General features: G+C 42.5%; 1 protein-coding gene across 1 annotated transcript; it reads left to right on the top strand.

Annotated features, from left to right (window-relative positions):
• Positions 1–390: 390 nt before the first annotated feature.
• Positions 391–11,147, top strand: LOC306951217 (interleukin-1 receptor type 2-like; the record flags this gene model as incomplete). The annotated part of the gene is made up of 9 exons (XM_079541663.1): positions 391–416; positions 1,540–1,670; positions 1,770–2,028; positions 3,532–3,706; positions 5,104–5,278; positions 5,999–6,064; positions 7,339–7,474; positions 9,589–9,734; positions 11,020–11,147. The coding sequence occupies 9 exons, from the start codon at positions 391–393 to the stop codon at positions 11,145–11,147; spliced, it is 1,242 nt and encodes a 413-aa protein (XP_079397789.1).
• Positions 11,148–12,346: the final 1,199 nt, after the last annotated feature.

The following is a 12,346-nucleotide window of genomic DNA, read 5'->3' as shown; positions in this document are numbered from 1 at the left end:
GTGAAGACTGCAGTTACTTTGCTGCTGACTGTGCTGAAAGACACCTTTTGTTACCCATGAGAAATTTTATTTCAGGCAGAGTATAAGAAAGTCATGTGAAGACATGAGTGTAAGCAAACTACCATTCGTCAGAAAAAGGGAAATTTACTCATATATTTAGCAGTCATTTCCCCTTTTTTGGGAAATCCAAGCGCATATTTTCTTTCTCTTTGCCTGTGTTTCCCTCATCCTCACTCTGCGGAAGGAAAGAAAGATAGACCTAAAATGTCACTTGGTTTTGACACAGATCTGATTGGGCAACGGGAGACAAATTTCCGCTGTGCCTTCAGTTAAGCTCTATATAAGGTCCATACCAGCAATTTCATTCTCACATCTTTTCATGAGAAACTAATGGTTGAAAGGATGCAGAACCACAGGTAAGTGAATCTTAACATAGATCTGGGAAGGAAAGCTATCCCTAAAAACTTCTGTTTGTGTAGGGCCCATGGAGACTGCTTGATATTAAACTGAAGGGACTGAATTAAATAACCAAGTATTTTGATTAAGCTGAGGATATAAAAAGAGAGAAAATCTACTCCTACAGTATGTTCCTTGCGTACCTTGGGGCTGTTAATGCAGCAAAGGGAGTCACAAGTTCCAGATCCAGGTGTGGCCCTGAGAAGGGATACAGCTCCACATCGGTGTGCTGGAAATGAGTGAAGACCTTGTACTACAGGAGGCAACTCAGTGTTATAATGGTGTATTATTAAGTAAGAGATTGACTTTGTGCTAGCCGTTGTGCTCATGCCCGTATGATGGCTAATGAATGATTGCTGCAGATAGTTTTGTTTTCCCCTGAGGTCACTGTGCCAGATACCTAGGACGTGTTGTTCAGGGTTTTTGTCATCATTTGCTTGCACAGATTGTTATGGTGTTCACATGAGAGAACTCACATGTGTCCCAACAGCAAGGTGGGTGCGCACACCATGGGAGTCAAAGCTGTTGTCTCAGGAAATAAATTTGTTGGAGACACTGAGAGCTTGGCTCTCTGGTTATACTATTTGCTTGCAGATATGTGCTGCCCGGCCTACTTTGGTAGCCACAGTGGAGAAGATAACGTGGCAGAGGATTAATGAGGGTGTAGAGCCTTAGCAGAGACTTGAAGAGTCTGCAGTACTGCAGCTTTTCTCCTGTGCTTATCCAAACAAGCTACACTACAGCTAAGTTGAAGCATCTGGCCCATGCCTCAGTCACAGCTTATTGCAAAATACACAGAGCTGTATTTTTCTACCCTTCTACCGCGGGGACAGCAGCATCTTGTGGTGTGTTGTTTGCATCTCCCAGGGTAACAGGAAAATGACAGACAAGAAGCGTTTGCACTAAGCCAGATGCACTTGTTCCACAAATTATCTTCTCTCAATTGGGAGTGAAGAAGCACTTTTGTTCACCAAGGTGTATCAAAGCTTTCCAAGTCTGGAGTTAGGAGAAGAATAGTAAACCCTTTAGTTAATGTTGAGTATTTTGATTGTATCTTCTGTGTCATAAAAAACTTGCCTGCAGATTTCAAGACACTTTCCCTCAATCTTCTTCTTCCCATTTCCTCTGGGAAAGAATGCATGGGTTCTTCTTTGCCCTGATTACATGCACAGTGTGTGCCTCTGCTTTCAAGCTCCAGCAAGGGAAAAGCACAGGTAATGGCATGGATTTGGTTGTTTTATTTTCTGTCTCCTTTTCCTTCTCTTTAGTATGCCTGGCCAACAGTAATGACTAAATGTCTCTAATTCATATAGAAAACTGCCCAGATCACACCATGTTTTTCCAATACTACTATGAACTGCACGGAGAGCCTGTGGTTCTGAAATGCCCTTCCCCCAGATACAAACATGTGGATTTTTCTGCATTGACACATAATATCACATGGTACAAAAATGATTCAAAAACCATGATATTAGGAAGAGATGAAGATCCAAGAATCTGGGCAAAAGGAGACGCGCTCTGGTTTTTGCCAGCAAGACAAGAAGATTCAGGAGTGTATATCTGTACCAGAAGGTAGGTGTTTAAAAGGAACTTCAATTCACTAACAAGGTTGCTGTGCCTAAAATAGATTAATTTGAGTCTAGCTGTCCTCAGAGCTTATTTGTGTAAGATCATTTCCTTACTGGCTTTATTAGGGAAAAAATATGGAAAGTTAGAAATGTTAAAAGTTGTGTCTCCTATACATATATATATAAACTGAAATCTCAGTGCATACTGACAAGGATTGTCATTCTGTAATCTCACAAGGAAGAAGTGTACATGAAAGTTCGCTTTAGCTTATTTTTTGGTCAGTCAGGGCTGCAGTGAGCAGAGGTGTGCTGCAAACAGGGTACCCTGCAGATTGCAACTCCTACATCACAGCTTTAGAGAAGCAGACAGTATTGTTTGCATTTGAGATTGCCTTATAAAGAATACACCAAGGCAGCGTTCTGTGATTCTTTCTTCTTCCCTGTTCCTTTTTCCTGAACTTTACTTTTCTTCTACTTCACATTTTTAATCAGAATTGGATTGCCTTGGCATTGCTGGAAGATGTCACATGAGACTCAATGTGCGTTTATGGGGCTGGGATCAGACTTGTGATATTACAGTGGTTTGCAATGTGAGCCAAGGCTCTTTCCAGGTCGTTGTTTTCTGTGTGTTTACAGTCTGACAGCCTGCTCTGTAGTTTTGAAAGAGGAAGGGGATCTGGTCTTGTGGTGGAGTGAGGAAGGCAGAAACCACCAGTGCCACTGAGGCTTGAAAGCCATATGATATAGGGTCCTTGTCCCTGCCAGCTCCTCCTTCCTGCCACCTCCCAGGGCATGCCTGGCAGTGAGCATCTCACTCCACATTATGCAGTATCCATATGCATCCATGGATTCCAAATGTAGTAAAATGTTGTGAAACCCGTTTGAGAAAGATATGCAGAGGCTAAGTACATAGCTTCACCACTAACACTGTTACAGAGTTGATAGAATAGAAACAAACCCTATGTTCATCTCATATCATCGAAGTAAAACATTTCTTCAGCATGCTATGAAATGAGGGTAGAGGAAGAGGAAGAGGATGCAGCTCAAGCACCTGTATCCCCCAAGTGACATGCATTTTGATCCTTCCTGGGGCGGGAAACAATTGCCTCTTGGGACCAGGAGAAAGAAATAAATACTGTAAAACTTCGAAACCTTCTTCCCTGCGTCAAATAATATGTCCTCAAGGAAAAAGCTGCTGGCTGCACAGTAGTGACTGCGGATGTATTTTAATACACGCTTTAAGCTTTTTATTTCTCCCTTACATTGCAATTAGTGTTCACAGTCAAGACCTCTGCCAAAGAAAGAAGTGGAGAGTTTGTGACATATCTGCTAGTATTTAGGTGGAGTATTTAGGTGTTGTAAAATCAAAAATCATGACTTAGTCTAGGGTGGCACAGCAAGCTTAGTTTACACAAGAGAGGAAAAGAAGAGATTTGAAGGAGAACTGAAGAGCCACTTGAGCTCTCCTCACCAGCGTTGTGTGCTCATATCTACTTGCTGTCTTCAGGAACTCCTCCTATTGTGCTGAGGTGTCCATCCACCTCACGGTCGTGCAGAAGGCAGCTGCTCGGGACATCGCCTATCCCCAGGTCCTCTTCACTTTCACCTCTGGGAAGCTCGTTTGCCCCAACCTGTGGGAGTTTACAACAAACAGGACAAACACAGAGCTCCAATGGTACAAGGTAGAATTTTCAATTTCTCTTCATGCAAAATCTAAAACGCTGTCTCATTTGTAGACGAACATCTATCTTCACTTTCTGTTTGTCCGGAGCATTGTGTTGTTAAATCATGAGCAATCTGATGTTGCAGCATAATATATTGGGATTTATGGGACGGGTGTATGTATTTTAGGAAAGGTTCTCTGGGGTGGGCTCAGTGTGGTCTGAAGTGCTCCATAGGGAGTGTTTTAAAGTCCAGCTCACCCAACCTGATTCCAGGATAGCCATTTCAGATTAGACTTTTCTCTTTGGTGCTATGCTTCTTTTAACAGCCCCTGTAGGGAATCCTACAAAGTAAGACCTCCTGTGTGAGCTGTTCAGAGGAGGTAGCCTTCAATGATCAACTGGATTACAGCATTATGAGGTACTGAGAGCAGGATCATCACTCAGAGCTTATCATGGTCTCCTGTCTCACTTGTTGGTCTAGGGCCTTCCCCACAACTTGTTTCCTCCCACAACTGTCAGAAGAGCTATCCTGCCTTCCAGAAGGAGGGCTCCCATCTTTGTATGAGCATTAGTGGGACAGAGCAGAAATTTTTCACAGTTCATGAGATCTTGCACGATCAGTTATAGTGTTATGAAGGACTGCATGACATGCTATTATACTGAATAATATTTAAAGGGAGCTTATAAGCGGGAGGGAACACAAATTTATACATGGTTTAGATTATGATAGGACAAGGGGGTATGGTGTTAAAGTGGGGAGATTTAGATTGGATGTTAGGGGGAAATTTTTGACTCAGAGGGCAGTGAGGTGCTGGCACAGCTGCCCAGAGAAGCCGTGGTGCCCCATCCCTGGAGGTGCTCAAGGCCAGGTTGGATGGGGCCCTGGGCAGCCTGAGCTGGTGAGGGGCAGCCCTGCCCATGGCTGGTGTTGGGGCTGGGTGGGCTTTGAGGTCCCTTCCAATCCAAATCATTCTGTGATTCCATGATGACTGAAATGTATTTGTCTTAGAAGAGTGCCTCTGAATGTGCTCTTATGAGGCCATGTACGGAAAACAATATTGTGAAAACCTTTATGATTACCGTAATTTATTTATCTTAGAAGAATGTCTTACGTGATTGCTCATAAGAGGACTCAGGAAGTAACCTAGTGTATTTTTCCATTTTAAAATGTGTGTTACTGGAAAGATATGTTAAAGCAGCAGTTCTTCATACTTCATATAATGACTCAGAACCTTTTGGTGAGGAAAACGTGTTCATAGAACTTGAATTATGGTGGGAAAGTGAAGCTGCACAGATTCAACAGTGATCAGCACACTTTTTGTAAGAGAGAGACAAAGATAAATAATTTTGTCTGGAGGTTACACAGGGTTTACCCACACCTATCTGAGCTGTAACATAAGTTGTCCTTTTTTCAGGATGCTCTGCTTCTGGAAGATGACAGTGAAAAATTTGTATTTCTGAAGGAGTCGTCTTCTCTGTTCTTCACTTCTGTATTACCAACAGACTCCGGCTACTACACCTGCAAAATGGCTTTTCCATATGAAGGTGTCACATATGAAATCACCAGAACAATTAAACTGCAGACTCTTGGTAAATACTGACCACTGAGAACACTTAAGAAAGCTTTTGCAACAGATGGTTTGCTGGTGAAATCAGGGAGAGGAGCTCAGATTCAGTACTGCCAAGTAGGGTAGAAGGCATACTGGCTTTTGATGCTGAAGCCGGGGGGTTTCCAGCAGCATGGCTGACATAGATCTTTGGCTAACCTCGGCTCTTTGGCTAACCTCAGAGCTTGCCCTGGCATTCAGCAGCACATTTGCAGGAGACAGAACTGGCTGTCGCAATGGCAACTGCCTGCGGTCTTAAAACCGAGTAATTAATCTCTCAGGGGGCTGGAGGTCGATAAGAACGACTTCAAAGGGCTTAGGAAATAAAACACCGAGTATTCTCTCCAGGGCTGGGGGAAAACCGCTGTTCCTCAAGGCGGCTTGAGCCGCTGGCCCGGCTGCTGCTGCTGGGCGCCCGGCGGGCACCAGGGGGCGGCCGGAGGCTGTGGCACCCTTGGGCTCGGCATTACTCCGATCCCCTCGCCATCCCTGCCTTCCTCATCCATCACCCGGGGTCACGATGCCGGGTTGGGCCCGTCTATCCCTGCTGAGACAGAGTCTCTGGGTGGGTAATGACTCTCCTTGCCGCGGGGTTTAGAAACAAGCTGCTGTGTGAGAAGTGCAAGATGCTGAGCCGAGCAGCACCTTACAACGCCTGTTATTTCTGTCGTGGTAGCACTGACTCTGTTCTCTCTTTGTGCAGAACAAGAAAAGAGAATTACCCCCATAATTGTGTATCCAACTCAGAAGACAACGTCAGCTGCTCTTGGTAAGGATCAGTATTATTTTGAAAGTGTCTAATTGGAAGAAAATTAAAACAGGTTCCCTGATTTGTACCCTAATTCATTGGTCTCAATTATATTAACTGAATGTTGGTGCTGTGGTAGTTTTTTCATTGTAGTTTTTCCTTCTTATTGTCTGCAATAAGAAACTATTTTCATAACATCATGGAATCAGCAAGGAAAAGACCGCTAAGATCATCTAGTCCAATCATCAGCGCATCACCACTATGCTCACTAAACATGTCTCCTTGTACAAACCAAAGCAAAATAGCTGTAGATTTTAGCAACAAAGCATGAAAGGTATGTTTGCGTGCTTGGATCAGCTGCTCAGAATTCCTTCTTTGTCAAGAACATGCGTTTTTCAATATTCCCCCAGTCAGCCCTAGGTTGACAGGTGGCTTTGAGTGAACCACCCAGTTCTTTTGAGAGGAGACATTTTTCATTGTTTCTTAATGTTTGAACCAGAGAGTTATCTATCACTAGCTAGAACGTTTCTTGCAAAAATCTCAATTTTTCTTCAAAGATGATGCTGTAACAATGCATTTCAGTATTGCTTTCCCTCATTTTAGAGAATGCCATGTATATCTGAAACTAAGGTCTCCTAACTTGAGTATTATACACACAGCTATGTCCCGTGAGCCTTAGTTTTCCCTGCCACTTTTCTTTCTGCAAGTGTAACACTGTCTTTCTTTTTTTGCCTGTCTGCCCCATGGAGTGTACTGTATTCTCTTCAGCATTACTGTACGATTATTGAGCCAAGCGTTTTCCATATGAAATAAATATCCACCAGTGTGAGGGCTCCTTATCCTTAGCTCAGAGTTGCAATAATTACAGCAACATTTCTGAATTTTTGCATGGTCACGTTGTCCCCAAGGGTCTCATCTAGTACTGAATGTCCTCATCTGCATCGCTGTGGGTTAGAGCAATTGCTTTGGAGCAACCTTGCCCTTTGAACTGCAAAACAGCAGAAGGAGCATAGGAACATAGCTTTGTCTCCTAAGAAATATGTATTGTACGAGGATTGATAACTGCTGGAATGGAAAAGTAATTTGCTAAGTAGTGGAAAGGACTGCCAAACTGAATTGTCTCGATGCCAAGGAGTAGGGGAGCAAATGCAAGCTGGGGCTTAACATCAGTTTTCAATGTAGTAGTGCTTGACATGTGTGGGAACTCAATCTCCCATGAGATGCTCTGTTCACCAGGAGAAAGAGTAGATCTCAACATATATCTGAACGTTTTTTTAATCTTCCTCTGCCAACAGGCTCCAAGATGACTCTCCCATGTAAAGTATTTGCTGGACCAAACAGCAACATCTATACTGATGTGGAATGGTTAGCGAATGATACCACGATCGATGTGGTTTACAAGCAAAACAGAGTTATGGAGGGGGAACGACAGTAAGTCGGGTGAAAGTTCTTGTGGTTGTGGTGCAACAGGGGCTTTCAGCTGGATGCCAGGTAATGAAATGGGATATGGAGAGCCCAGAAGTGCAGGAGAGAGCTGAGAAAAATAAGCAAATGAAAACATAAAATCAACAAAACAAATAAGTGCAGATCAGCCCAAGCAGGTCTTTATACTGTAAATGAGCCAACAAAGAGCCTTACATTGAAGTACAGTTTTGTGGGTAGCTGAGCTGATGTATGAGTTGACTGCAGTGATAAGCAAGGGGCCTTGATCCTTCCCAGTGCCTGCCTTATCTCTCTTCTTGCCCTGTGCCAAGGAAACGTCAACATCCTTGCCTTTGCACCAGCCCTGGCATTTGTGTGATACTTCATGAACCTCTGAATACACTGAGATAGCAGAAAACTGTCTGTGTTTTCTGGTTTGCACTTTTTATTATTGTTATTCTAATTATTGTTAATTTATTTATTGTTATTTTTCCCCTTAGGATTGTTCCTTTATTGTTAGTTAATAGTTAAACTGACTCTCAAAGATGTCCAGAGAGTGCTAGTGCTGGCACCAGGGCAGCACCAAGCAGGATGCTGGTGGGAGGGAAAACATCCTCTTGCCATGGTACATTGTCTCTCCCTATCTTGAGCCATTCTCTGAGTTGCCTCATAGCTGCATACCTCAAGACTTGACATTTTGCCTATGCTGTTAACAATTAAACTGGTCGCTCACCAGATATGGTTTGTCCAAACCACTCCTGGCTAGGGATTAGAACTTACCATGATGCAAAAGGCATTGGCAACAGGATCTGGGGATATGGCATCCCTATTTTGAGGGACAAAAGTGTTTAATATTTGTGGATGTGGGCTGTTTTCAGCCTCAGGGCTACATAACAACCTGGCCACGTGGAGTTTATTGCACAGTTACAACCAGACGTAACATTGACAGCTGGGGATCTGAGCCTTTATGTGCTTTGTTATTCCTTACAGCTTGACTGAGTATATTAATTTATAATGTTGTTTACATGAATAAATGAGAAAGCCTTGAACTCATGGTGAGATGCCTTAAAATACACAGTGGAACAGCGGGAGCGTCTACAGGATTTAGAATAGAACAGCACATATGCTTTCTTACTTAGACCTGTATTGCTGTTGCCACTACTGCTGCTGCCACTGCTGCTGCTGCTTTTGCTGCTGCTACTATTATACATTACTACGTAACAGCATGAGGAGGGAGGCTACACCAGCTCGGGATCACAAAAAACCCATGGTATGAAGCTGCCTCAGTTCTTCTGGGTTCCTCCAGAGGCATTGCATCAAAACAGGTCAAATATAACTGGAAAAAAACGAAAACAAATAAACAAACAAAAACAAAAAACATTTTTCACAGAAGTCTGTGTCAAAGCACCCACAGCCAAGTTGCTGCCTTCCTGTGGTACTGACCCAGGATGTGTGCACAGGCAAATCCATTGTCATGGCGCATAGCAAAACCATGAACAAATCATTACAGAGCAGCTGGATAAATTCTCCATCAGTGACTAAAAGACATCCAGAGATAATATTCTAGAATTATTCTGCACCTAGAAAACCACGTTTCAGTAGTTGCACTGATGGAGAAATCAGGCTAGAAACTTTCTAGACAGTTGCTTGTACTGAAATCTTGGTTTTGGGTGGATGATAAGCAGGTATGGTGGCTCAGTTTGCTGAGAGAGGGGCTGCAGGTTTGTGTTTTACATATGCCCTCTCCCAGAATCAATCTCATAAATTGAATAGGTAATCAGAGAGTCAGAGAGAAGGAACAAGATCCTTCCATGATGCTGTGTGGGGAGCTCAGTTATACACAGTTCTGCTTGCATTTCTTCCCTGCTTTCATTTTTGCAGGACAAATCTAGATCTTTTTTTCCTGGAAGAATCAGTGAGTGCAGCATGAGTACTGAATGGAAAGGAGGAGACTCAGTGAGTTGGTAGAACTAGTCTGGGTGACACAGTGTCCTCTAATGCAGAGGAGCTAGTTCAGAAATGAGTAAATATCCAGTGCAGCTTCTTGCAAAGTGCTGTTAGAATGAGCCCACCATAGAGAGCTGATAAAAGGAACTCACATTTAATTTTCCTTTATCTTCCAGAGAAATCACAGAAAATGGTGAGAACTTCATTGAAGTTCCACTGATTTTTAAATCTGTGGAAGAAGTGGATTTTTACACAGATTTTAAGTGTCTGGCCCAGAACAGATATGGATCCCAAGTACTGCCAACACGGGTCAAGCAGGAAGGTAACTAATTTAACTACTTATCTTGGAGAGAAACAGGCTGCAATTGTTATACTTATTCTAAATCTAAATTACAATTGAAGTATTTTATGCTTTCAGACCTTAGTATTAGTGTGATAATTGCTTGGGAGATATTGGTTACCTCTTTCGCATGTAGACTCAAAATGCTCAACGTTTTAGAATAGTCTGTTCACAAAGAACACTTTCTGTAGGTCACTTGCTGACGTTTTCCACAGGCATAAAAATCTGTGCTGGTATATCTGTTCACTGGATAAGGTTCAAATATAGATACATTCTGTGAAATGATGGCTCCATTGAGATTACTGGCACACTCTCACTGGATGCAACAGGGACAGATCTTACCCAGTTCCTCAACAAGTAGGAAAAAAAAAAAAAGACAATAGCAAAATAAAGATCAAAGAGTTCCATTTCCTCAAACTGCTGCCAAAATAACAAGAAATATAAATAATGGTGGCTGTTGTTATTTTGGTTCTTAGTGATGGAAGGAGAAGCCCTAAACTCAGTGCAATTCATGTTGTGACTGTTGGCTAAGAACCAGCTGTAAAAACAGTATGAAGCAATGCTAATTGTTTCCTTGCATAACACTGATGAATCACCAAAGCTTGCTCACACCGTGTTAGAAAGATACATGAACAATTACAGTCTTCATTATGAGTTGTATCTCATAACCCACGCCAGCATCTTACGATGAGGGATTTGTATTCACTTATCTATACAGTGTGCTGCCCAGGTCTTCCATGAGCTACACAAGTATTGCTACAGAGGAGGCAACCCATGAACCGGTATGAGCCTGCATAATCCAAAACTGAGAAAATTAGGTGTATTTTGGGAAGAAGCTCACAGTCTTGTCTTGATCGTTAATAATTTTTCAAGTGCTCTTGAAAGAACAGAGAAAACTGTTCACAGAGGTTGAGTGGAATAGCTATTATGTATTCTCTTTCCATGCGGTGCCTTTATTTCCTGCTTGAAGTGTTGCTGCTTTCACCAAATTAAGATTGAAAATATACAACCACCCCAAGCAGGGAAGAGCCATGTGTACACAAAAGGACTGAACTGTAAATTCTCATCTTCCATTGTTTTCCAATACTTTCCTCCCACTCCAATAAACATATGTCCCAGAGCATCAATAGACCTCTTCCTTTCAGAAGCAGTTAGCCCTGCTGAAAGGTTAATTTGCAGACATCCTTTTTAATTTGGCTTCTCCTTTTCCTCCTTGAACATAGAGAACCATGTTTTCTGATAATACGTCATTTCTTTACTTTTCCAGCTGTCGGCTTGCCCTGGTACGTTGCAACAATTCCAGTTGCATTGGCCTGTGTCTTCCTGGTGGGAATATGCATACATAAGTGCTGGAAGCAGAGAGTTGATAAAGGATATACAATAGCAAAGGTTTAAGATCTGCTTTATTCTCACTGCCAACAGTGAAAAGTTCATCCTGGCTATCTTTCATGTGAGACACAGAGATATATTTTGGACCAGACATACTTCTTTTCCAGATGGATGTATTATCAGCTTTTTTTCTTCTTCTCCATGTCTTCCATGATTTGATTAAGTTAGAAATATGTTTGGGGGAACCTATTTCTATTGTTTTGTGGCTAGGCTGTGACTTACCACATTTTGAAATGCAGTGTCCCACGTACATGCCCTTGTTATGAGACAGATAAGGAAAGTTAGATTATTTTCTCCTTTGTATTTCCAATAGTTTTATCCTTTGGGGGAAGGGGGGGGCTGGGGGGGGGGGAAAGGTGTAGAGAAAGCTGAGAACCTTAAAAAAATATATATATATATGCAAAAAGCCAGTTCAGTTCAGTTCAGTTTCAGTTTTGGATACCTCCATATAGAAAGGGAAAGGTGCTGTAGCAGGTCCAAAGAAGGGCAACAGGGCTTGTGAAAGGCTTGGAGAATATGCCCCGTGAGGAGAGACTGAAGGAACTGGGGCTGTTTAGACTGGGGAAAAGGAGGCTGAGGGGAGACCTTATTGCTCTCTTCCAATACCTGAAAGGTGCTTACAGAGGGAGCTGGGTTGGTCTCTTCTCACTGGTGACAGGTGACAGGACGAAGGGAAATGGCCTCAAGTTGCACCAGGGTGAATTTAGGTTGGATATCAGGAAACACTTCTGTACAGAAAGGGTTGTTAAGCACTGGAATAGGCTCCCCGGGGGGGTGGTTGAGTCACCATCCCTGGATGCGTTTAAAAACCGTTTGGATGTGGCGCTCAGGGACATGATTTAGTGGAGGGCTGTTAGAGTCAGGGTAGTATGGTGACGTTGTGGTTGGACTCCATGATCTTTAAGGTCTTTTCCAACCTGAGTGATTCTATGATTCTGTGATTCTATGAAGCAATAAGAAAGCTATCATCTCCAAAAGGGTTAATCTGCACCAGTGTAAAAATGTAGTTTCCTTCTGCACCCAAACTCACTTTATTTTTGTTTTAAAAAGCCAATCTTTCTTTTTTCCAGACCCTAATACAATTGTCATCTCAACTGTAAATCTATGAACTTTTTCAGAATTTTTTTTTTTTTTTTTTTTTTTTTTTACCATTCAGATTATTCTTCACATTAATTGGTTGTCTCAGAATATCCCTCTCCCAGAGA

This window comes from Tetrao urogallus (genome assembly GCF_951394365.1).
Source record: "Tetrao urogallus genome assembly, chromosome: 1".
Lineage (NCBI taxonomy): Eukaryota > Metazoa > Chordata > Aves > Galliformes > Phasianidae > Tetrao > Tetrao urogallus.
Note: the sequence above shows the minus strand (reverse complement) of the source record. Positions and strands in the feature narration are given on the sequence as shown.